The 27017-nt window shown below is 41.2% G+C and overlaps 1 protein-coding gene across 2 annotated transcripts in view; it reads left to right on the forward strand.

The window, feature by feature from the left end:
• Nucleotides 1-19696, forward strand: part of Mllt3 (MLLT3 super elongation complex subunit) — a 290749-nt gene extending 271053 nt beyond the window's left edge. For both annotated transcript variants that reach the window (XM_052715857.1, XM_052715858.1), the window contains exons 8-11: nucleotides 746-845; nucleotides 6443-6514; nucleotides 7837-7908; nucleotides 15389-19696. In XM_052715857.1, coding sequence (XP_052571817.1) covers nucleotides 746-845; nucleotides 6443-6514; nucleotides 7837-7908; nucleotides 15389-15520 — 376 coding nt within the window. In that variant the 3' untranslated portion in view covers nucleotides 15521-19696. The remainder of the gene's footprint in view (nucleotides 1-745; nucleotides 846-6442; nucleotides 6515-7836; nucleotides 7909-15388) is intronic.
• The last annotated feature ends 7321 nt before the right edge of the window (nucleotides 19697-27017 follow it).

Genomic DNA, 27017 nt, shown 5'->3' on the forward strand with positions numbered 1-27017 from the left:
AGAGCGAGGAGGATGTGATTGCCTATTCAGAGCGAAAGAAAAACTGTGCTGATTTCTATAGCATTTGCTATCTCTGAGAAGAATATTATATCAGGTTACTGTATAACCAGAGAGGGAGCAGACACTGAAACGCCCTCCTGAATGAGGGCATACATTCGAATGAGCGGAAGAAAGCACCGTCTCCTCTCTAGCTAGGAAAAAGCTCCATTTTATTCTCAGTAGAAAAAAATAAATGAGAGAGTGGTGTTTTTTGTTGTCTCTAGATGTTGAGAGATTTTTTTTTTTTTTTTAAACAGTGATATTTGAAACAGTTTGTGTCCAGGATGTGTTTGTAGCACATTATTGTACTCATGTTTTGTAGTGGAGACATCACTGAATTGTGACACAGTAGAAATGATGAATAGTGTTTCTAGAATGCTAGTCTCCCCACAGTAGCTCAGGTGGTGGCTTGTGTCACATTACTGGGCTATGAATCCTTGAGCCTCCATTTTACATCTGTAACCAGAGCTGCGGGGGGGACACATATTTCTAAGTCACGGTTTAGTCAGTTGCCAAGACTGGGATCATTGGAAGCACACCAGCAGTGGACTCACCTGAGGGCTTCCAGATAGGAGCAAGTACCAACAGATGCCAGCGGTTGTGTGTTCAAAGCAGCCTTTCAGTGGCGATGTTTGCCTTCCTTGCTTTTCATGATACTTGACTCTGTCGGTGGTGGGGCATGTGACTGTTTGGTGTTTCTTCTCAGGGTCAGCTTGAGTGACGGCAGCGACAGTGAAAGCAGCTCCGCCTCTTCACCCCTCCATCATGAACCCCCGCCGCCATTATTGAAAACTAACAACAACCAGGTAGATTGTGGGCTTTGTACTCAGCAAGATTCTATAGGACTATCCATAATCATTTTTAATCCAGCATATAACTGTTTTACCTCTTAATTTTCAACAAAGGTCCTCTTTACTTCAAACAAATGGGAATTCTCAACCTTACCCAGCATTAAAAAGAGCCCATGGGGAGAGAGCACTTCTCTGTTCATAAGATGAGTGTGCTTCATTGGGTGGATGAGTTAACTAGATGCAGGAACGAAGGGTGATACAAAACGTTGCCCACATTCTCAACTTCTCTGTATTTTATCCCTTAGCATAAATAGATGACTTAATTAGAAAGAACATGACTTATGGGACTAGCCTAGTTTGACTGGTGGGGGATACACTTTGATATGCCGCAGTTTCTTCATTAAATAATGTTAGCACCCTGCAGCTTAATAGAAGGACAACGGTGTGTGTAAAGGCAGTGGGCAGCATCTGCTTGGCACTCAGTGTATGTACATGTTTATTGTAGCTGCTCAGCCTCAGTTTCTCATTCAAGAGAGAAGAACTGTTACTTGGGAGTGCAAAGAACAATTAACAAAACAGTCATTATTATCATGCTACAAGTTGAGCTAAAAGAAAGCTTATTAATTTGATAGTCAACTCAGAATATAGCTATTCAGATAAGGTCTAAACAGAATTCTGAAAGCTGTGATGAAGAGCTTGTATTAAATAAATGAGCGAGATTGGGATATTTTCATTACTTACTAAAATAAACTGTTTTCAAGCATCATGAATATTGTAAAAGTCCCATTATGCATTGAGTTGATACTCATTACAGTAAGTTATTCTTATCTTTTTGTGGAGGCAGATTTCCTATGACCTCTGCAATAATTGCTTAATTCAAGTTGCCATATGAATATTAACATGAAAATTAAAGGGTTGCATTTTCTAAAATTATTCCATTTCATAAATGTTCTGCTATTTAAAATATCTTGCCCCTGAATTAGTGATCTTTGTTTTAGTTGGAAAATGTTGTATTACTGCTGTGAGGATATTTTCTTTCTTGTGTTCTGTATAAAGAGGCAGTGCTCACTTAGATTTTAAAATTCATCATTTATAAGTTTGTCTGCAACCTAAATCCTTCATTGTTGGTAGGAGCAGCACCTGCACTGTTGCTACTTAGCTGTAGTTTCTGTCCTACATGGGAGTGGGGTCCAGCTTCCTCATTCTTAGCCTGGCTTTGCTGACTTAGCTTCCCCCATCTCAACAACCAGCCATGCTGTTTGTCTGGCCGTCCTGCATCCCAGCATAGCTGCCTTCTGCCACAGGCCAAGAGTTCCAGGGGAAAACATCGTGACCAGTCAACTGAGAACTAGCTAGATACTAGATACTTCAACTATTTTATGAACGTGTGCTTTAGTAAAAGCTGGCAAAAGAATAGAATTAGGACCTTGACATCTTATGTTGAATCTAACCCTATGTAGGCCTTTTTTCTATGTCCAGGGAATAGTATATCAGAATTATGATTCTTGCAGTAGGAATGTCTAGGTTTAGATGGGCATGCCTTTATGCTCTCTCCAGCTGTCTTCAGCATCTCTTCCAGGCACTGTGATCAGATGACTTGCCATGTAAACGTGGCTCCATCAAGCACCTGTCTTGCCCTTCCTGAATGGGCACTAGTGAACTGACTTTGGTTCTTGGGAAAAGTGTAGATTCTTTACCAAAATTGTTACCCGTCTAGCAAACCAGACCACAAACAAATAATATCATCTATCTGGGAGGGTAAAATACACTTTATCTGATTAAATATAGTATACTACGATTTTCTTGGAATGTTCATTTGATACGTGTAGCTTCTCACATGCATAGCATCATTTCACCAATACTACTCAGTTGTGTGTCCCTTTCTCAGTACACCTATGAGCGTAAGAACAAAATCCATATGCTTTCCGTGTTAACTAGTCTGGAGTAGGGCATTGTGTGCAACAGGAGCACTTACCTCCTCCTCATGCCTGTGTCTTGAAGCTAAGAGCAAGAAAGGGATTTTGAAAATCAGTAGTGATTTCTTAACCCCAGTTACCTGATGTGGGTCAAGTGTGATAGGATCCCTTTAAGTTAGTGTTCAAAGACATTAAAAAGTATCATTAGTATTTCTGTTGTGTGATGAGACACCAAAATTTTCTTAAAACCCCAAATGTCTCTTAAATTTCATCCTGGAATGTTTTTAGTATTCTAGCTGACTGTATAAGGGAAGATGCACTAGAGAGCTCATGTATACAAGCATGGGGTGGTACAGGGGCATATGAAACTTCACATCAAATAAAAAGGGTGGTGAAAACAGGAAAGGCTTGATTTTAAAATCCCCGAGTTTTACCCTCCATACCCATCGACAAGTGTATTAGTTAGCTTTATATTGCTGTGACAAAATACCCAAGAAAAACAATTTTAAGGTAAAAAGTTGTGTTTTGGCTCAGTGTCTCAGAAGTTTTAGCCTGTGGTCACCTGGCTCCATTGTTCTTAACCTATGATGAGGTAGAGCATCATGGTTGGATTAATTTGATGAGCAAACCTCATGTAAACAAAAAACAGCATGAGAGAAAGAGAAAAGGGCATAGAAATAAGATATGACCTCCAGGGACCCACTGTTTTCAGCCAGATTCATCTTCCAAATTTCTATCAACTTACTAGCATGTCAGTAGAGCCATCTGTTGATGAAGACAGAGCCCTTATGATCTAGTCACTCAGATCCCCACCTCTGAACATTCTGTAGTAGGAACCAAGCCTTCACCATAAGAACCCTTATGGAACACTCTAGTTCCAAGCCATCAATCTGCCCTCTTTCCATACTTGATAAGGATCTTGCAACTCTGGGTATCCGACACAGCAAAACTGTCTGCTGCCTCATCTCAAACCTCCAGGGTCTAAGGAAGGGATAAAGTGCTAATTGAGTAGTTAATTTTCTATCTACTAAAGGAAGAAAGAACCTAGAGCCACATGTCAACAAAGCAAAGAAGTGAATGGAAGCGTTATTGGGAGTTAATAGTGGCTAACATAGAAAGCCTGCCAATAGACAGTCCATCTGCTCCATGATTGACTTGACGTTTCTCACAAAAGAATCCAGAAAAATAGAATCTTGAAACGTTGATTCCCAAGCCAGATCCTCAGAGTAAGGATGAAGTACTACTTCCTCTGTATTCAGTGATTACCATGTCTGCTGGTGTTTTAATTCAGTGCATTGGGTGGCTTTTTCCCTCTACTTAGTGTATTGGTAAATAATAAAAAGTTTAATTATCACTTAACCAAAGATAGCTCCCCCCCCCCCACAAACACACCTTGTATAAAGCACAAACAAACAACCCCCATCTTTTTAGCCAAGCACGTAGTATGGGGAAGGGAGGAAGTAATCACTGAATCCAGCTAATATTCAGAATATCATAAATCACCTGCCAGGCATGGGTGAAATTCAAAAGAATCTATCCAGTTAAACTGGTTTGAAATAAGCCTGTGGAAGACAAGGTGTTGTACTTTTTATATTCTGGAGTCAGTCCCTGAAGATAAGAAGTGATCATAAGTAAAACAATTGTCTTCAGCATGGCTCAGTTCTCTCAGAATGAGGTTTTGACAAAGCTGTTTATTTTGGAGCAGGGAGAGATCAAAGAAGGAAGATTAGCTGAGGCCTCTCTGGGCAGCCACTCCGTAACTTGAGGCGGGTCACTGACACCCGGAGCTTTTGTTCCTGCTACCAGGGCCCCAGGAGAAAGAAACTAGGGTTTGTTTCCATGCATTTGGGGCTTCCGTGCTGTCACACTTTCGGAATGTGTGGAGTTGGACTTAAGCACCCAAATGTTCTCCCTGTTTTCTGCTTTGAAGAGAGGTTGCAGGACTACCTAAACCTAGCTTGTAAAGTTCCTTTGCAAATATAGCATCTTCAGACACTTGGAGAGCAAGGCGTGGGGGATGGGGCCGTGGGAGGGGCAGATGTGATGGGAACAAATTCAGTTCTCTGAAGCACCAGGCAAACGGCAGGGCTGCTTTCTCTCTCCTTCCTGCCTCCAATCACTGCTGATTGTCTCTGTGTGGCCCAGCCCGGTGCTGAGCTGGCCGGGAGTGCCCTCTACCGACCTACTTATTCCAGGTCTCTACGCGGTTTCCCCTCGAGGGCTCCTTTCTAGCAACAATAAAGAGAAGGAAATTCCAAATGCAGGGGAGATTTTTGAGCATGTTAAAAATGATTGCCTTGCCTGTGCTATTCCGTAATTTCTGTCTGTTGCCTAAAGGATAGTATTTTAAGTTAGCCTGGCCATATCAGTCATTTGCTTATTTTAATGTTAAAAATGAAGGCGTAAATGTGAATCTCGGGAAAGATTGTTAGAATGCGCGCTATTTATGCATATTTTCAACTCAGAGAGAAATACTTTATTGAGGAGTATTCATGCCTGTATACCATGATCTTATTATTGCCAAACAGGATACTTATTTATTAGTAGTATAAAATTTTATAGCCGAATGGGAATACAGACATTATCATATTGTCTCTTCCATTTATTTTTGTAGGCCCTAAGATGTTAACTGATAAGGCAAGACATCCAGTCCCATGCTTTTGTCACCACAAATTAAAAGTGAACACATTCTTAAGATCGTTTATATACTGTGTAGTAGATAGGAAACAAAACTCTGAATTAGGACAGGAAACAGTACAGGGAAGAATAGGCGGGATAAGGGACTTTAAAAGAACAAACATCCTTAGCATTTTCCCCTTTGATATTAGTTTCTGATGATAGGATTGAGGTTATGATGAGAGAAATATAAATTGCTCTGCTTTTATGTGTATGCATATTTGTAAGCACTCTTCATTAATAAATGTAGTTATCCCCAGCCTGTTCAAGCTAGGGCGATTTAAAAATATTTCTCCCAGAACCTCCAGTTTTGAAGATCCTGTATAATAAATCAGTGGTATCTATTAAATAGTAGTATTCTCTTTGTTAATTATGAGCATAGCTCCCACCCAAGCTTCAGAACAGTGTGTGGAATTCCAGTTGGTCCAGATGAAGGCAAAGGCACTGGCCATTGTGTCACACACAATCACATCATTTCTTCAAATACAACTGTTTGTGCCGTCAAAGGATCCCAGACTAACTGATGGACGGCCACCTTCACTCCCAAACTTGCATCCGCTTAGTAGAGTAAGCGGCTAGCATCTGAAAGGCAGGTGCTCCAGAGGACAAGGCTTGTTTTATCATTCCGAGCCCACCAAGCACTAGGACTCATGCTGAAGCAGCAGAATAAGCAGGGAAAAGTCCTGCCAGCCGGGACAGCAGTCTCAAAATAACTCAGCTGCTATGCATGCCTGAGTGCTGTCATGAAAGAAAAGAGCCCTGGGAAGCTTAGATCAGTTTCCTTATCATCACCGTTTTCCCTAAGCTCTGCTGCTCTGACTCAGCATTTAATATATAAGTAATTTATTTTCTGGGGGGTGGAGGTGGTGGGGGGACAAGATTAGAAAGGATGAAAAATGTATAGAGAAATGCTGTTTGGGAAACACTGTTACTGTGCATTTTGAATGCTTTTGTTTTTTGTGGGTAGCTAGCTAGAAGGTGCTTGAAATGAAACTTACTAGTGTTTTCTTTGATCCCTAGATTCTTGAAGTGAAAAGTCCAATCAAACAAAGCAAATCAGATAAGCAAATAAAGAATGGTGAATGTGACAAGGTAGGTTTCCAGTCCATTCCTGGGAGTGCTACAGCCTGCATGTCTCTGTGTCTTCGTGCTCCCCTCCATCATTCTTGCTAGCTCTCTGGAGTCCCGTCTTCACCAGAAGTAACCAAGACTCCCGCGTGGATACTTCATCCCTGGGTTTTGTAGTCCCTTCCCCTGTCTTGCTCTTCTCTTCAGTATTATGCATGACCTTCTGTTACCACTTGTCATGATTCCCACCTTACCAAGGAACTTCAGGCTTACCACATTGGGATATGTGAAGATTGTAGCCGAGGCAGAATAAATCCCATATATGAGTAAACAGGGTGCCTGAGCCCTGTGCAGTAAGCTTTCTCTGTGTGTATGATGTATATAAATGCCAACTGTAAGACTTAGAGAGATGTTGCTCACCTGTTGTGGGTGGGGTTTAACATGTCAGTAATCTTCCCCTTTTGCCTTCACTGAACTTGGCCCTGAGGCCCCCACGCAGTCAGCTAACGAGGACTCATGAGTCTGAACATATGAAGGAGAGGTTCAGCTGCCCTTGCAAGGAGAGTTGTTCGAACATAGAACTAATTTGCATAGTGATTTCTGCATTTCATAGAATATTCTGTTCTTTAGTCATTTACTGGGATCATTTATATAACATTTGGAATACCTGAGAACTTTTTAATCCTTCTTATTAAGAATTTTTTTCCTAACATAATGTGTTTTGATATTTCCATGTTCAAGCTTACGTGTTTTGTCCTCATCTAAACATTTTTGAGATTGAGGAATTAAAAATGTAAACAGCCTCTGCTATCATTAGTTTAAACTGATGATGCATCATTGGATTTCCAGGATTCCTTGCAGAGCCCTTGTTGTGGGAAACTGAGTCTACTCACTTGAATGTAAAAGCGAATAGCCTTCCCACATTTTGAGGCAGGTTTGATAAAGGTCAAAATCAGAGCAAGGAACTTCACCTGCAGAAGCCTATGACCACGGAGTCCCATGTAGCTTAGTGTAGCATGGTGGGATGAAGACCCTAAGCTCAACACGAATGTTCTGTTTTTTAAGACTTATTTTAAAATGTGTGTGTGTGTGTGTGTGTGTGTGTGTGTGTGTGTGTGTGTGTGTGTGTGTGTGTGTATGTGCCTATGGAGGTCAGGTGTTGGATCTCCTGGAGCTCGAGTTACAGGCAACTGTGAACTGCCTGACATGGGTGCTGGGAACTGAACTTGGGTCCTCTGCAAGAGCAGTACATGATCTTAACTGCCAAACCATCCCTACGTGTATGTTCTTACTCTCACAACTGCCTTTTAAAGTGTTGTTCTTTGGGGACCACCCTTCTCTTTCAGGCATACCTAGATGAGTTGGTAGAACTCCACAGAAGGCTAATGACACTGAGGGAAAGACACATTCTGCAGCAGGTGAGAAATGCTTTTTAGCACAACCTTTTCCCCAACCTCAAGGCCTTGTTTGTCCTGGGGTTGTGTGGTAGCCCACGGAAGCCACCGCAACCTCATACCAACAGAACTGGAATTGTGCCTGCAGAGGTATTTGGGGAGGACTTACATATTTGAGGGTGCCCTTTGGAGCACTCATGAAACTAAAACCAGACACACGTGCTCCTTCCTTCCAGCTCATAGCATATGTGGGCTAAGAGCAGGGTCAGGAGAAGGCAGAAACTTTGGGAACCAGGCTTCTGGATTCATGGGAAAACAGTGATAAGAATTTAAGTCCAGTGTTGTAAACATTTGTCATTCAATCTAGCAACCTTTTGCCAGTTCTATTCTGCGGAAAAATAAATATTTTTTTTTATTTCCCTTATCTTGTACAGCATACGTTGTATTATCATGAACTCAACTCTGGAATGCTCATAGCATGAGGAAACTTCTATTAACACAATGTGATGTTTTGAAAAGATAAGAGGGGTGGTTTTTAGTTCTTGTACAAGTACAGTCCATGCCTTTATTCCATTAACAGTGGCTGTTGATAAGGCAATTTTTCTCTAACCCTTGGGAGGCTATGTGTTCCAGATTCCATAGTAGATTTGTGCATTGCTTCACTTACAATTTTTTTACTACTATAAAATGACTTGAAATTAGTACTTAATCTACTTTGTAATATATGAACTGTTTTTTTAAACATTGATGGTTGATGGTTGCCTTTATATTCTGTGTATATCTCTGCTTCAGTCTACAAATTCTCTCAAATTTGCCAACTTCTCTTGGTCTAATAAACTTTTATTTCTAGGATTTGAAATAATCGACTTTGTCTGTAGACCTGTGATTCTCCATTTTAGATAAGTTCTAGGCTTTTCATTTCTTTTTAAATGAGCGTAGGTGGAGGAGCTGGATCTGAGTGTCTTTAACTAAGGCATGGTTAGCGCTTTACTAGTAATCATCTCATCCTTCTCACCCATCACCAGAGCCCTCAACTCCCTCAGGTGGTGCCCTGTTTGCATAGTATCTATGTATCTCTCCCATTATTCTCATCATTTCTGGGTTACTTCTTAAACCTAATACAATGCAGATGCCACGCACATCATTGTTATCCTATATTGTATGGGGAATAATGACAAGTTCAGTAAAGACACGTCTCTCCCCCCCCCCCAAGAATTTTCAGTCCATAGTGAGTTTTATCTGAGGACAAAGAACCTGGGGATACAGAAAACCAACTATACTTTCTTCAGCTTTCTTTTATAGAACAGAAAGTTGCTCATTGACTAAATGCTGATGGTAAATCCGGTAGCTGGTCTGCCTATCTGCTCCCAAGCAGTAACTCTAAGTTACTAAAGAACAGTTGTCAGAAAAAAAGCTACTGAGGCCCAAACTGGGCCCCGGTTGCAAGCTTGGCGGTTGGGCAAGTCTCACCTGGGAGTATCATTGGCATCCTCTGTCTAATGTTCTTTATTTTGACCTTTGAAAGAACTGTGAGTGTAGATGGCTTACTTGAGAATGGCATACAAGTGGATTACTTTAGTATTCTAGAGGGAAAGAGTAATATCTATGAATTTTTAACCTGACATAAAGGCACTCCAGGGCACACAGCATTTCCCCCTGATTGCATTCCCAGGCCAGTTGAAAGCTCTGTCTTTGGCCATTTGCCTTGTAATGCAACTGAGGCTTGTGATTCTGATACTGTGATATATGCCCTGTCATGGTTTACTGCTTAATTAATTCATATTGTAAAACGTAGCACAGTGGAGGGCTGATGTTATTCTCTACCTTGAGGACTGCTCATCTGGTGAAATGCATGCCACGAAGTCTGTGTAACCTCTACTGTGCAGAACTGCACATCTGAACCAAAACTTCTGCTGAGGCCAGAATAGCATCCTTGGGTTCTTCCTTTAATGTATCCTTATTCCAAAACTGTATTCTGACAATTTGATTTGTCCCACCAAAGCTGGCTAGTAGCATTATTTTACTCTGGGGGCCTGCTGTCCTGGCTCTCAATATCTAATTTCATGAAAAGAAAGCATTAGATCAGGAAAGACTATATTCCTATGGCCCCTTTCCATTGGTTAAAAATTCAGTAGGCACAGTCAAAGCAAGGGCGTGAGCATCTAGCCTTGGTCAATAATTTGTTTCCTTGTTAAACTCTACATTCCGTATTTACTTTCAAAATGAGGTTGGACATCTCTGGCCTCATCATCAATTTAGCCTGGGATTGCATTCTGTTATTGAAGGAGAAAAAGTGAACACACACACACACACACACACACACACACACACACACACACACACACACACACACATGTATGTATACATATAAAGAAAGGGGAAGGGAGGAGGAAGAAAGAAAGTTAGGGAAACCAAGACTTCCTTAAAGGACAGTTTGTCAGCGTAGATAGGTATCTAGTTTTCTTGTAGACGTCGTCAAAGTTGCAGGGATGGGTAGCATACTGGAGTATTCTTAGCACCACAAAGAATCTTTCCTGAGAAGTAGTCTGCTAAAATGACTACTTCAATCTGGGAAATTACCTGTCATGTCCTAAAATTCCTTGTACACTAGAGCCAGGTGTCCTCACCTGTGAGCTCAGGTGGGGCTCACGTTTTCATGTGGCAGTATGGTTTCCACAATGTACAGATGAAAGACCTGAGTTACAACAGGCCAACTCCATTCTGGATAGATAAAGTCAAAGCAAAGGTTGTTCATGACTTCCCACTCAGTGAGTGGCCACTGTGGATGGGGAGTAACCTGTCCTGGTATTTGAACAAAGATAATGAGACAATTAGACTAAAAATAATGTCTCTACCTTTTTATAATTAAAAATAGATTTGGCCAGGCGGTGGTGGCGCACGCCTTTAATCCCAGCACTCGGAAGGCAGAGCCAGGAGGATCTCTGTGAGTTCCAGGCCAGCCTGGACTACAGAGTGAGTTCTAGGAAAGGTGCAAAGCTACACAGAGAAACCCTGTCACACAAAAAAAAACCCCAAAAAATAAAAAATAAATTTGAAGAGGGAACCACTGAAGTAGCAGGTGGATCTTACCCTGTTAACACAAGACAACTGGCAGCTGCATGGTGACACCACCCCCTCCCCAGTGAAGCAGTTTACACCCTCTTCCTTTCCCACTCCCAGATGTACCCTGTCCTCCTGTGCTTTTCTCATCTGCAGCCTCTCTGGCTTCTTCTGCTGTCGTGCGTGGCCATTGGGACCACTTTGTGAAGCAGCATAGTGACACCACAGTTGAACCACACTGCATGAGCAGATAGGGCATTCCCTTAGGAATGCCAAGTGTAGTCTTTCAGGGATTGGGGGGGTTGTTTTCAGGATTTATGGCCTATTTGGTTGAAATAACACATGCTAATGTTGTGTTTCTGATGCTCTGGCATCATGAGCCCTGGAAAGAAGTGCGTACCTTTCAGAGCCTTTCCTTAATTGAGGACATTAGTACATGCTCCACTAACTCAAACTATTAATGCCTTTTTTGTTGATGAACAAGACTAAACTCTCCCAAATGCCTTTGCCTTGGCTACTGCTTTAGGTCTGTGTTTGCATCTGCCTTGATGTATTTTCACAACCCCCATGAAAATGCAGGGGTCTTTGGTTAGCTCCATCCACTCCTGTGTGTGCTATAACAAGGGTCAGATCTCGTGGCAGCAGAGATGGGAGGCTGGCTTGTGAGTACTGGAAACCCTTACTATATTGAGTGCGTTTCCTAGTGGCCAGAAGTTTCGGTGATTTAAAATTAAGTGACTTTCTTCTACACAGTTCTTGTCATCCACGTTTCAATTTATTGCTAAGTAATGTGTAAGTAACTATATTGAGTCATGGAGAGCTGTTTTCCTGAAAGAGTGCATTCCCTGTCATTCAAAACAATAGTAACACAAAACCAAATGCTGGGCTCTACTTCTGTCTCTGCATTGTGGTTTTTTAGTCATTCTGACAACTTGGCTTTATCCGTTTTCCTACCTTCTGCCTGAAACTCTTAGTTATTAAAAACAAATTCACTTAGGCCTTTCTGGGTTTTCCTTCCTGCATTTTTTTCCAGTGTAATATTTTATTGATTATTTGGGAATTTCACATCATGCACCCCAACACACTTCGCAGTCCTCCCAGGTCCACCTCCCCACCCTTGTGACCACCCACCTAAAAAAAAAAAAGAAAGAAAAAATGAAGTCCAATTTGTGTTGCCCATGTACTTAGTAGAGCATGGCCAAACTCCCGCTGGCCCGTCCTTCTCCATCAGCACCCTCCAGAAGCCGTTAATTGTGGAGAGAGTTACACTTCAATGTCCTCACCACAATTTTTAAGTTCTCTTCAATGGTTTCCTGTCTAGGCTGTTACTTTTGGAGGGTGGGGGTGGGAGTTGGGGTTGCCACAGAAGCCTTCTAGGTCACTCTTTCTTGCTTAGTTTGTTTTAGTGGAGTGAAATGGCTGGCAGTCATTGAGGGCTGTAGGGAGATGTACCAAGCCTCACAGTCTTGTGCTGTTTACTTCTCCCTACAGGTAATTAAAGACACATTTCTGTTTATATGGTAATCTTAACCATAGTGCCTTGATCTCTGTAGCAAGTGGTCATTGTATCTGACTTGGTTCCTCTGACAGCCTGGCACATGGAGCAGAGTGTGTGACTCAGCCCCAACTTCCGGATGAGAACACAGTGATGTTCACATGATGTTCAAGTGGTGAGCAGTCAGATCGTAATGCCAGAGTCAGGACTCAGTTCTTAGTGCTTTGGCATTTTCCCACCGTCAGTTCGGGTGTGGAAACTCCAGACTGCTTGGCATTTGCCTCCGTTCTATAAATCTCTAATCACAGTAGCTCCGAGGGAGCTATTTGTTCCTGTTTTGGTCTGATAGTTATTATTTTGAGACAGAATCTTGCCATGTAACCCTGCTAAGCCTTGAACTTGCAATCCTCCTGCCTCAACCTCCTGTGAGTTAGACTAACAGGTGTACACCATAATACCCAATTTCTTATAACAGTGGTTCTCAACCTTCCTAATGCTGCAACTTTTAATACAGTTCCTCATGTTGTGGTGACCCCCAACCATAAAATTATTTTTGTTGTTGCTTCATAACTATAATTTTGCCAAAGTTATGAATTGTAATGTAAATATTTTTGGAGATGGAGGTTTGGCAAAGGGGATGTTGAACATGTTGAGAACTGCTGTCTCTACTAAAATCTGCAAGTTTTTACTGGACTCATAGCTTACCTATATAATGTAAGAAAAAAGATAACTTGCTCAGGAAAGAATGCCTTAATTCAACCAGTTCATCCTTGTGTATATAAAGTATCTGACTTCCATGAAAGTTTTATATGTATAGAAATAGCTATGCTGTGAGTCTCCGTATGTGTGCATATGTGTGGTAACTTTTCCAGAGTTCTAAATTCTTAGCTAATAAAACAAATGTGTGTCCATTTAAGGTCTTTTGTGTCAATTGGTGACTTTGTATGTTTGGTTCGTTTTTTGTCTGTACATATGTAGAAATAATTGTTTTGTTTTTGTTTTTGTTTTGTTTTGTTGCTTTGGACAGAATCTCAGTCCCATAGCCCAGGTTGGCCTTGAACATAGAATACTTACCCCTTAGCCTCCTTGAGTGCTGAAATTACAGCATTAGCCACTAAGTCTATATGGTAATAAGCTCTTGTGTAGTTCTGTATAAATGATATATTTTAACAATAAACAGGCTCATCCCTTCTAATAATCTTCTGATACACAATAAAGAAGCCTGAGTCTAGCAGCACAGTAAGGCACTCTACCCTACTTCATCCTAAACACATAGCAGCAGGCCTGGAGCCAAGTAATCCAGGCTCTATGTTAGAGTTTAGAAGACGACACTAAGCATATAGACTCGGTTTCTGTTCTGCCTCTTTCATGTATTCATCTTTTGAGAGAAAGATAGCTGTTATACTTCCAAACGTGCATCTTCATTACAAATAAGAAGAGCAGAAGAGAAAAGGCACACTCTCCTTGCCCATGACCTCAAGAATTTTCCTAAAAGCCCAGTGACTTCTAACAAGTGCTGCAAATGGTCTAAGGAGACAGGCGTTTCTGCTGGGCGTGCCATTGTGAGAAAATAGGTAACTTTTAGAAAGGTAAATGCATGTTAGTTTGCAGTGTCTGTCATGGTTCCCCAACCAGAGTGACTTGTTTAGTTATTTTTTTTTTTTTTTTTTTGGTTTTTCGAGACAGGGTTTCTCTGTGTAGCTTTGTGCCTTTCCTGGAACTCACTTGGTAGTCCAGGCTGGCCTCGAACTCACAGAGATCCGCCTGGCTCTGCCTCCCGAGTGCTGGGATTAAAGGCGTGCGCCACCACCGCCCGGCCTTGTTTAGTTATTAAAGACAGCATTTTAGCTCTCAAAAATAGTTCCAGGAGTCAGAAGAAGCCTTCAGAGCTCCATCTGGAATTGGACAATTAATTGGATTGAGGTGTGTGCATTTGTGTTTGTGTGTGTGTGACCAGGAGCACATTTTATGACCCACAGGGATTCACTCACAAATGCTTTCAGTAAACTAGCTTTAAAATAAAGAAGGTTTTAGCCCGGCAGTGGTGGCGCACGCCTTTAATCCCAGCACTTGGGAGGCAGAGGCAGGTGGATCTCTGTGAGTTCAAGGCCAGCCTGGTCTACAAAGTGATTTCCTGGACAGCCAGAGTGGTTACACAGAAAAACCCTGTCTCCAACAAAACAAAAAGGTTTCTAAGTTCTTCAGTTTTCCAGCTTAATGTTACATAATTTAAAACTTCACTGAATAAGTCATAGGCTAGGTAATCATAACCAGTTTTTAAAGATAATTGAACTAAAGAGAATCAAATAAGAAGGGAAGTTGCCAAGTGAAGCCTCAGCATGAAAATCCATCCTCTTGCCTCATCTGCCCTCTCATGAAGCTTGCCAGAGTGAGTCCCCATCCCTTTCCTAGATAGCGTACTAACTTAACAAGCACGCCACCTATGCACAGCGTCTTTTTTTTTCTCCCCATTTTTGAAACAGGGTTTCTCTGTGTAGTCCTGGCTGTTCTGGAACTCACTTTGTAGACCAAGCTGGCCTCGAACTCAGAGATCCACCTTCCTCCACCTCCTGCCTGAGTAAATATAGTCATAGTCTTTTGAGTCGGGGACTAATTGTTTAAATAAAAAAGGTCTTGAACTGCTGTCTCTCTCTAGCCATCTTAATGAAATGTTCTGTTGGTCATTTGAATTGGTTTGTTGAGTATGCAGAGTACAAACAGGCGATCTGGCCCTTTGAGGGTTTTATTGTCAAGGCTTACTACATCTTTGACTTACTGAGTTGACTAACAGGCCGTTTGGTGGTAGTGTTGCCATCGGACCTTGTTGTGACCCTTGTTGTGATTAATACGAATGTTTCACTTGGTTCTGTGTTTGAGTTCTCCGGCTCCTTCTCTTTGCCTTTGATGTCTGTTGCTTATACCCATACTTTTTCTTCTTTACATCTCCAGATCGTGAACCTTATAGAAGAAACTGGACACTTTCATATTACAAATACAACATTTGATTTTGATCTTTGCTCGCTGGACAAAACTACAGTCCGTAAATTACAGAGTTACCTGGAAACATCTGGAACATCCTGAGGATACAACAACTGGATGCATCAAAAACTATTTTTTTTGGTTGTGATTTTTTGTTGTTGTTGTTGTTTATATGAAAACACTCAGAATGATACAACCAAAAGGGAAAAAAAATAAAAATCAAACAACCTTCAGCTTTATTTTTCTTTAAAGCCAGTCATCATCTCTTGATAAAGGAGAGGTTACGCAAACCAGCCTCAGAGGACGCACCTCTCCAAGGAAATCCCAGGAAGAGTTAGCCTGGCTAGCCTTGAAAACACGCAGACGCAACACAAGAAAACTTAAGGAATGTGTATGGTACCATGGACCTTTCTGTGGTGGTTCATTCCACAGGACGAATGCATATTCAACACACTGCCTTATTACATAACTGATCTATTTATTACCACATACAGATAAAATTGTGAGGGGATGACACCACCAGACATTCTCAGTACTTGGTCCCATGGATGTTCTTTCAATGCAGCAGCGCCCTTGCCGTCCCAAGCCCAGTGACCTTACTCAAATACCGTGCCACTCTCCACCAACTTTCTCCAAGTCCTTTAACTTGTTGCAGTCTATGTTTTTCACCTTTGTTTTTTCCAGTTCCAGGACACAGTTGTCCCCTGGGGGGTGGGGGGGGCGGACCAAATAGCCACCTTGATTTTCTTCCTTGTGGTCTTTTTTCCTAAACGTTGAGGCCCCAGTCCTTGGCTGTATCCATGTAATGATCTTGGACGTGGTAGATGTACCAAATAGGATCATTTGAATTGCTGTCTAGCCTTAGTCAATAAACCTGTAGGACTTTGAACGAAAGTGTACCTGTACTGTCCACGGTCCAGCACTGTTGAGCTGTCACTAACACTCACGTGTTTCTTTTACTGCTGCGGTGTTAGGTGAGTATGGAAGTAAAGGCATTCCACAGAGTCATCGTCGTCAAAGGGATTCTGGTCCTGCTGTCTAAAACAGCAGTGCAGACTTTCTTCATTTGGACCTATTTATTAGTGAGCATTTCACCTGTCTACAGCTGCCAGGGTGGTACTCATGAAAACAAAACAAAGACAGGAATCAGAGTTTTGGGGTTTTCTTTTGTTTTTCGTTTGTTCTCATCTGATTCTCTTAGGCTCTTTTATGTTTGAAAAATTAAAACCTTTCTTTGGGGGAAATTCTCGGTTATTCTTCCATGACAGACAATGTATTAACTTGTAGATTGGTATCTGTTTAGTCTCTTGCTGATGTTTCCTGAAGGACTTCCTGTATAGGTGAAGGTAAAGGTGGTCGGGATGGGGGAGAGTCTTGTCCTTGTTGTTCCTTTGTTTTGAAATTAGAAGTCTGTCCTGTGGCATGCAGAAGAAGGCAAACTATTTTCAAAAGAAAAAGAAAAAAAAAAGTACTTTGGGTGTCGTTATTCTACACTCCCTGCAGTGGAGGAATCCCAAGTTAGAGCAGCCAACCTTCCATGTTGTTACCAGAACTCAGCTGAAAAGAACAGAAATGAAGAACTACTTCTGGATCCAAAGGTTCGCCACTGGATCAGCCTTAAGAAAGTCTCTATGTGTGCTAACAGCCTAGTGTCCCCCACATTTGTTCCCACGACAGATGCTGTCCTTTCATGCAGAGATTAACTAGTGTCTGCACAGAAAATGGTCTTCCCAGACCCGTTCTTTCAGGCGGTAATGTAAATGCAGATTAATAATGGAGCGATTTCTGCATTTTAAAAAGGAGATTTTTTTACACTGTTTCTTTCTATCCAAAGAAACTATTTTTTTTCTTTTTTTAAAAAAAATGATAAAACAGCCATGGTCTTTGTAAATCGCTTTCCTGCAGTGTCCTCCTAGAGGACAAGTGTATAAAATTTCAAGAATGTTATGATTCCTCATGATGATTGGCATGAGTTGTACTTGAAGCATTTGGTGTGTAGTCCACTTTTTGGTGTACAGTTGCATAGATATGTACCACGTCATTTTGGACAGTAGGTGGTTGATGAACTCTGTGGTTTTAGTTGTGTTTTATTTCTGACTTCACAGGTGACAAGAAAAACAATGTTTTCAACATTCATAAATCTTTTCCAGTTTCTAACTGCAAAATCCACATATTCTCATTAAACTAGAAAAGTAAGTGGTTTAACTAATGTATCTGTATAATTTAACTAGAAACATACATATGCAGTTTGGGCCACTTTTATTTTTCTAACCAAATTATGTGGTGAAATATGATTTGGCTTTTTTTGTTGTTCCTAAAGTTACGGAGGAACTAAGATAAAAAAAAAAAAATTACCCCACCACCTGATGCCCAAAGAAATAAAATTTAAAGGGGTGGGAGTAAGAAGAAAGGCAGCTATTGTAATGACATTAGAGCTAGAACATTAGCTAATGCAGATGTCTTCAGAATATCATGAAATGTGAGTTTGTACATGGATAACGAAATTCAGAACAACTTCTTCCCAACTTGTTACCCAGACAGCAGAATGAATTTCCTGTAAAAGTCTGGCAGATTAAGAGTCATGCTGTAGAATTAGTCTTCTTTGGAATGGTCCTCCTGCTCTTGGTATATGATTTGAAAAAACAGAAGTAATGAGTCCCATTCAACTTATCTCAAAGAGGTGCCACGCATCTCCAGAAGCAGACCACTCCATTCTGCCACATCTGTGTACACTCACTTTGGAACACTGTTAAGAATATTTTGACACATGTGTACCCTAACAGTGGCTTTGGTCTTTTAAGCACAAAGGGCAAATGGCAGGGTTTAATTTCATATATATGTATATATATATATATATATATATATATATATATATATATATATATATATATATGTTTCAAATAAAATTAATTGGGTGAATGTGAATATGGTTCGAACCAACAAGAGTATGATAAACTATCATTACTTTTTTTCTCTTGTGATTTGAGGAGGAAAAAACTGTACAGATCCCACACACGCATGCACTTATAAATTAGTTTTTGACTTTTGATTTGCAACAGGTGTGTGTGCGTATGAGGGGGGCTTCTCCTATCTTAGGATACACCAATCATGTTAGCAGCAAAAGTGTATACAGTTACTTCATATCATCACCATAGTCTGCCCCCTCTCTTAGGTAACAAAGATATATATCTGTGTCAAAATTAGGAAAAGCATAAAAGTTATGAATCAGGAGATGGCTTTAGATAAATTAAAAAAAATTGGTAAGCGAACCTCTGATCTGAATAATTACCTGATTTGTGGAAATAGCCAATAAATTTGTTTTTTTTTAATTTTTCTTTTATCAAAAGCAATTGTTGCTGGTACTTTTTGCAGGTATACCAACCTAAACTTAAAAACAACAACAATTATTAGGTCTGCATAACATCCCATTTACCATTTCAAACCCTACAAATGTAGTTACACACTTATTTAAGAGCGATTTTACTCTTAAATGCTTTAACTCTACCTATGTAATGAGTTGGTTGTTCAGTGTTGAATTGGTCAATGTCTGTGCTTGGTGGCTTGTGTTCATTTTTCTCTCTGTGAAAGTGGTCAGCTCTAGAGTAATTTGCTGTATGCTTATTACTTTCCACCTTTAGCGTTTTGTGTACTAATGCTATGTATTCCTATATTTATATATATACATATATTATCAGAATAATCTTGCTTTGGACTGTTGCTCTCAAACTATGACTACAGCTGCAAAGAATGTGGCGGAATCAATTCCCACGGTGTAGGTTAGTCTTGGGCTGGAAGTCTACATCTTTCAACCTCCTCTGTTTCATATGATGCTTTTCATTATGTAGGCACCGCCATCCTGAATATTCCTTGTAAAGATGCAGTCAATTTCAAAGGAAGACAAAGCCACTGCTGTCTGTAAACTGTAAATATGTATTTTGGCACTTGTACTCCAGTATTCTGAAAACAAAGTTATGATGGAAATGCTGACAGATCTTTGATGGTGGCCAGTGCTACCCTTCAGTGCAAAAATAAATTAAGTAAAAATGTATTCTGAGATTAGCAGTGCAAGGCCAACATGTTTTACAAATCTGTCAGTATCTTTCTAATGGAGTGTGTATGTGTAGTTATGTTGAAAGATACATTGTGTATGTGTGTACATGCTTTTATGTGAACTACAAGGCACACAAAAGATGTATTTCCCATCTCTAAATCCCATGTTGAAATGTTAAGTGCAGATGGACAGAAATAGGTGTTTTACTTAAATTCATACCTAATCTATTGTGACTCCCTTTTTTATTTTTTTTATAATGTACAGTCTTACAGATTCATTTGCTCAGTATAGCATCACGTAAGGGTGAATACGACCTTAGCCTTTCCTCATTAAAAAAAGATGTGTTTCTAAAGAAAAATGGAGAGATTGGAGACTCCCGGAGAATGGACCATGTACCCCAAACCACCTGAGTGCAGAGGTCATCCTCATTCATCTTTGGGTACCCAGTTCCTAGCCCTGTTTCCTGTGTCCTGAAACCAGTACATAGTTTAAGCACTCTGAAGACTCATCAAGAAATGGCAGACACAGTCTTATGATTAAACTGAATTATTTATACCATAGGGTTTTTTTTTTTTTCTTTTTCCTCTATCCCTCTGGAAGGTCCTTTTTTTTTTGTAAACTAAACTATGCTATAGCTAGACAAAGTCAGTTCACAAATTCTAGCATTTACTTAGAGTAGCATAGAAAATGCTACTCTGGTTAGGCAGGAGGGACAAATAAACCTATAATGCATTGTTTGACAACTATGTGGTATTCTCCTTAGAAGCAAAGAGATTCATATTAAATTTTTGAAGCTGACCTCTTCTTCAGGCTGACAAGCCACTTTGAGGATTATTATGGACTGCCTTGGCTTTCGTCAACTGGAAACAATTACAGGTGTGGAAGCCTCAGTCCCAGATGGGCTAACAGGAAGAGAAAACTCGGTTGACCACTCCTGAATTGCACTGACTTCTGTCCTTCCAGCACACACAGGCATTTGGCTATTTGAAGTAGTGCATTTGCATTTTCTGCAGTGTGAAGAAGGACCACCAGGGAGCTGCTGGGAATGGCTCTGGTGCTGTCCCAGAGTCCTACTGGGTGTCTGAGTGTGCCTGTTGACCTCAGAACAGTACTCCATTTGGGTAGGCAAGGATACCCAGAGGGGATTGGAAGACCAAGGCCCAATGCCCAGTCCCCTGCAGTTGGTAATTCAGAGACACACGACCCAAAACTAATGTCCTTTGTTTTCCTTACGAAGAGCAAAGCAGTTAAAGGTAGTTTATTGGTTTTCTTGGCAGGGTACCACCCAAAGAGAAAATGCTGAGCACGTTCAGTGCTACTGCTTCTCTGCCACATAACAGTATCCACACCTTCCTGTGTATGCAGTCCCCTTCTTGAGAGGCATTTCCAGTCTTTCCCAAAGGTGGTAAAATTGCCCTTGCCTCTTAGCTTAGTTCTCTTGCTCTTAATTTTCTTTTAATTAAAGAAGGGTTACCAAGAGCTAGCCAGAGAAATAATGGCAAAAACCAAAATTGCTCCCATGATTCTAAGTGAACCCTGTGGCTGTTCTACACCACACCCTGAATGGAAGGGCTTTTTGATTCCACTTGTATAATAATGGGGTGATTATTGGGACCCTAGGCAGGCTGCACAGAATAGGTGGCTAGGACCAGTGAGAGCCATGGAGTGCAGGCAAAGCCACTTGCTCATTTTCCCTGGTAACCATGGCTTCTACACAGCATGCAGCCCCCACCACAAAGTTCTGTACATTTCAAAGCGTAGGAAAGGATAAATCCAGGTCATTAAAGGGAAATAATCAAAGCTATTGAAAAGATAAAACAAATGAGACACACCAACAGGGCTGTCTCTGCGAGTAATAAGGTTGAAATGCTGATACTGATTTCCAAGCAGAGCCCCGCATTCCTGACTCATGTGGTTTGTGTATCTGCGTCTGGGTGGGTGGTCTGGGGAAAAGTGCTAAACACGGCAAGATGGCTTAGTTTCTGAGCAGTCGAGAGAAGCTTTAAGACCGGCGCAGCCCATGGCATCTGCAGTCCCTGTAATCTAAAGACGCTTTCCTTCTGCTTTGTTTGAGGAGAGAAAGTTTGAACGTTTGAACGCGGTGTATTCATTAGAGCGAAGCTCTGTAGTCTATCAAAGGATGGGAGTATGTGGGTGAGAGGATGCTGAAGCACCTCCCTGCCCTGTCACAGCCCTAGGGGTGGCATGTGTGGCATGGAACTTAACTTCTCCATTTATTCTACTGTATCCCCTGGGTGACAGGCATGTCTTGAAAGTGGTAACAGTTTTGAATAACCTTGATTTAGATAGAACAGTATAATATTATACTAAAGGTACATATGTGGTCCTCAAAGAGCCAAAAGGAGTTACCCTCCTGCAGATGCCAAGGGAAACCTCAGTCTAAGGCAGGAGGGTTCTTAAGGGGAATTACCCTCCTGGGCTCCTTAAACGTCCAGCAATAGTTTTGACAATCATGAATTATCCTGATTGGGTCACTTCCTGAATGTCCCTCAGAATTCCTAGTTATTTTGTATTTTATTTTGACTTTTATATACTCGAGTGAAAAAAATTATTTTCCAAATTTATTTGTTTACTGGAAGCCCCCCGAGGACCAGGACTATGCCCACTCACTACTGGCTTTCCAGGGCCTGGAATAACTTTAAGACAGTCTGTGTACCAGTCTATATCACATAGAAATGTCGAAACATTTTGTGAAGAAATTTTACATTTAGTTAGTTTGGGAAGACTGCCCGATATTTAAACTTCTTGGAAACTCATGGCTTGCTGGCCCATTAAATCTCTGGGAGTTACATTCTCGAACAGAACTTGTTTGACCACAGTACAGCATTTCCAAAAGTACACAAAGCAACGGTAGATGCATAGGTTATTGATGGATGTTTTGATTTTAAGGGAAACTTCCTTGATCAAACTAATTTTTAACTATATTCTTAACTCATTTACAACTATATTTACAACTCACTTTGGAATGGTAGTGGTTAAATAGACATCAGTGGACACTTTCAGAAGTAGATATTTATGTTCAATTGACACATTATTGTCCAAACTGGGACAGTTTTAGAATAAAGTTTGGATTTACAATCATCCTAAGGCAAGGCAAGTAAATGGAGGCTTTTTGACAAACCAGGATACCTGTGCCAAGGAATGCACTTGGAGGCATGCTAAACTGAAATATGCCCTTTGATTTCTTTCTGTCTCTTTGGCATGTGTATAAGAAAAGGAAGACCCTATAGGGAAGAAAATACTATTCTTCACCTCCTGCCAAATTCATGATTCATATCCCTATAACAAATACTAAGTGGGGAGCCTAACAAATTACTAAACTTTTAGATGGCCTGGGAGCCCTTACAAATACCCACAGACCCAGAGAAAATTGTATTTTTTATGCTTGCATTTGAAGAGCAGTTGTGTAGAAGGGAGATTGAACACAAAGTAGGTTATATCTATTAGCAATGAGAACTTAACAAGGCCTAATTCAGATCCCTTGTGGCCTCCAAGTGTTGACCAGGATCCCTCTGGAATGGTAGTCTATGATCCACTTTTAGGCACGAGAGACAAGACAATGTCTTTTATGACCATGCTTCTGGAGAGAAGGGCAGGGGTGAGGTGAGAGTGATCCTTTGCTTCTGTTGTTTAGAATACCTGGTATGACAGTGCTGTATTTGCAGGTGAGGGGTTCTGAACCCCAGTTGTCATCTATATGGTAATTTAAAGTGTCTCCCTCACAGTAAAGGTACCTTAGGGTCAGAAGTTGAGAGGATGTCTTCAGTACTGCCAAAAAAGCCTTAGCTCTGGGCTTGTTCAATGGCCATCCCTTATTTCTGCATCCCTGCCTGTGTTAGCTACTTCAGTAAGTGGCTAGATAGGGTCTGACCACCCCTGTCATTTTCAGGAGCACTCGTTCTTTATTTGGGATCCCCTTTCCAGAGCCTATTGCTTGTTGAGGTGCAGTGGTCCTCCTTACACGGGACACTTTGACCGGAGATGCCACATTGTCATCCCACCTGCTGGATTACTCTGCTATGGTCAATCTTGGCCACTGGCAGGGTGGTTGATCCAGCGACACTGGACTTGTTTAGTTGGCGTGTCCTCGCACAGTGAAAGCATGTCCTAGAATTTTACTGTTCTCCACTCTGTTCTCCAGGCCATGCTATCTGATTTCATTTGACATTTTAATGGTTCTCAGTTGCATAAGCATAATTCCCAGCTTAGAACAAGCATTCAAAGAATGTTGAGCCAATGGGTAAGTGGCTTTAAATAACTTTCATCCTTGGCTTGCAAGAAGGTTGCTACCCTGATGGCGTTCTCTGCTTTCTCTTTCCCCAAACAATCTCCCATATTCTGTTGTTATACTAAACATGGGACAATGTGCAGACAAAAGCCATGGACACCAGAGTCAGAAAACGCTGGTTTTGCATCCCAAGCTGTGTAACCAGAGATGTACTCTTCTGAACTTTGGTTTGCTTACCTCTGAGATGGTATTAATGTGGTTTTGAAGATTAGGGGGTTTTGGTGTGTTAAGCTTACTGTGGCTGGTCCATAGCATTGTATTCAACAAATGGTATTTATTTATTTTCTGTTATGGTAGTGGAGTTTGACAGGAGTTTTCTTTCCTCCTTTCTTTGTGTCAAACTTTGCCAAATTATATGCTACTTCCCTGGCACTGTTTGCCATTAAACCTTAAGTAAAGTTAAGCCTGATTGTTAGCCTGTTGTAATATGCCATAGTAATAGTCCCAGTCACTGCCCTTAGACACACACACACAGACATACACACACACACACACACACACACACACACACACACACACACCCCCCATTGTGGAGAAGTCACTGTGTAACAGACTTCTGCCCCCCATGGAAAGGAAAGGGATCTATAAACAAAGTAGTTTGCATGTCTCTCTAGCTTCACAGTTTAAGTGACCTCTGACAGAGTTGGACACATTTCTATTGCTTAAGCTTGTTTGCTAGAGGAAAAGATGGCAAAGCTAAGGTCCTCAATGTTCCGCTTTCCCTTAAATGTCATGGGATATATTGGTTTCTCTGTGTTAAAGTATTGTCAAGCTTCATTTCCTTAGGGTAGAATCCATGTTCTCACCTCTTCCAGCCTCCCAACTCCTTTACTCCACCCTCAAAGCTCACAAGGGTGACTTCCTCCAACACCTCTCTGGCTCTCATCTACTTCCTTCTTCCTCCCACTAAAACTTGAATTAGCTTAGGGACCACTCAGATAAACAGAAAAAGTGTCCCCAAATCAGGATTAACTTCTGTCATCCATCAAATCTGAGGATTGTACATGGCCATTTGGGGAGTTGTTTGTGGGTTTTATAGTTGGGGAGATGTTGGGTTGAAATTCTCTTCAATTTGGAAGTTTGAAAGTAATGTCTGTTAAACTACTTAAGCAGAAGCTATTTGCTCTACACTTAAAATTAAAGCAATTTGCCATTATAATTGTTCAAGACATTACATTTCATGACTATAACTATGGTGGTAATATTGTCAGCAACTAGAGAAAATCCATAAGGTCATTTAAGGTTTTAGCTTGCTGCTGTTACTCAGGTTACTCAACAGACATTCACTGGGTCCTACCATATGCTAACCACGATCCTTTGGAGTTTGTGACAGTATAGCCGCTGGATCTGGGTATTTTCTCTCCAGTCTGTGGAGGGGAAAGTCTCTTCTCTCTGAAGCGGCAATGTCAACCTGAGGCAAGAACTCTGAGGCTACATGGAAATCCTAAAGTGGCAGGCAGACTGAATAGCTTTCCTGGACCCCTACCACTTTCTTTACATACTGATGGGAAACGTCTTGATATTTCATGGACTTTTTAAATGATAGATCTGAACATGTAGTTCAGCTGAAAAGCTGTGTTCAGGGAGCAGTCCTGCCCAGCAGTGTGGGCCTATTGGGGTAGGCCTGGCTTCATGAGAATCACCGAGAGGACTTTTATCAGCTATACTTCTTCTGGAAGTTCGATTCAAGGGTTCTAAGAAAGGCATGGGATATTGCCATTTTCAAGTGTTTCCCAGATTATTCTAATGTATAAACCAGATGATAGAGTAAAAAAGCAGTCTTGGTTCCTTTTTGCCAGAGTTTGTATTGGAAGCCTAGCACAGGGGACAGAAAGCCTATTGGTGAATTTCTTCACGTGATTGGAGGGTACTGCTGTGTTTGCGGCCTATGTGTTGGAGACAGTCTTCTTCCACTTCTCTAGGCTATAGGTTTCTCTTTCTTTCTTTCTTTTCTTTTTTTTTGCCAATATAGACTCCTGAGCACCACTGCCACCTGGCTTCCTGACCCAGATACTGGGGTCATGCCTAAAAGGCTGCAGATTTAACACACACCTGATTATTCTAATCAGGCGATCATAGGAAACACTTCAGTATTTGCTTCAGTTGGCAAAGAACATTAAGGTGTGCCTTTACTTCCCTCAAGCATCTAGGGCACAGATCTTTCTCATTCCTGGTACTGGAAAGATTTGCCATCGTCTTCTAGTACGCGTGTGTTGGTGTGTATCTAGGAAGTGAAGTAGAGGTCCCTGATAGTAGGTCATCTGATACTTATCAATTAGATGGAGGAGGAGAGCGAGGGGGGGAGGGGACGGGGAAGGGGAAAGGTGTGCATGCTGCCTAGGGTAAAGGCAAATGCAAATCCATCTGGATAAAAATAAACCAGAAGTAGTATGCATGAGGTAGGCAGCATGCTGGCCCTGAAAGGTTTAGTCTGTCTTGATTCCACAAACCATCTCAAGTATAAATTTTTAGGTTTCTTTTATATCAACAAATCTGTAAGCCACTCAAGTGAAAGAAGAAACTGTTTATTCTTGTTTTGCCTTCCAACAAATGCATCATTTTCTCATGTACTGTAAGCAATAGCTAAATCCAACAAGCCATTTTCTTGGGGTTGTGTATCCTCCTTTGGTGGCATATAGTGGCTTTGTGGGTCACAATCTGGATCTTCAGGTTCAAAGATTTGTGTACTGGCTCTTTCAAAGCTTCCTTCGAGAGGGGTTCCCCAGTGCATTTACATAGTGGAATTGTCAGTACATTCTGCCCACACACAACCAATTTATAAAACCGGAGGCCATTGCCCTACAAGGGAGTGCCAGAGCACCCACAACCAAAGAGAGCTCAGCTTAGGTTTGGGTGACTTTCCTTCTGCAGACCAGAGGTTCTGATGAATCTCAGCAATTCAGGGCTAGGGAAAAAAAAATCACCTCAGTTTCCCAGGCATTAAGGTGTTTTCTTCTGGCTTGGCGGTGGCTTTGCACTGACATCCCTCTCAACAAACCCACTCTATGGAAATGAACTTTGGATTAAATATGGAAATCAAATATTTTCTATTTCTTCAAAATTGGAAGTAGCCTTGTCAATCAAATACCTATGATTGAGAGGCATTTAAAGGGGGTCCCCACTTGATGACCACATCTGTGAAAAGACATTTTTTTTTCTGATTAAAGTGATAAAGACTTACCATAGGAGGAAGTGAATGATTTCATCCCTTGAGAGATCCTGAAGTTGACTGAACTTTG

Source organism: Peromyscus californicus, unplaced genomic scaffold, assembly GCF_007827085.1.
Source record: "Peromyscus californicus insignis strain IS unplaced genomic scaffold, ASM782708v3 Scaffold_5__1_contigs__length_169319896, whole genome shotgun sequence".
Taxonomy (NCBI): domain Eukaryota; kingdom Metazoa; phylum Chordata; class Mammalia; order Rodentia; family Cricetidae; genus Peromyscus; species Peromyscus californicus.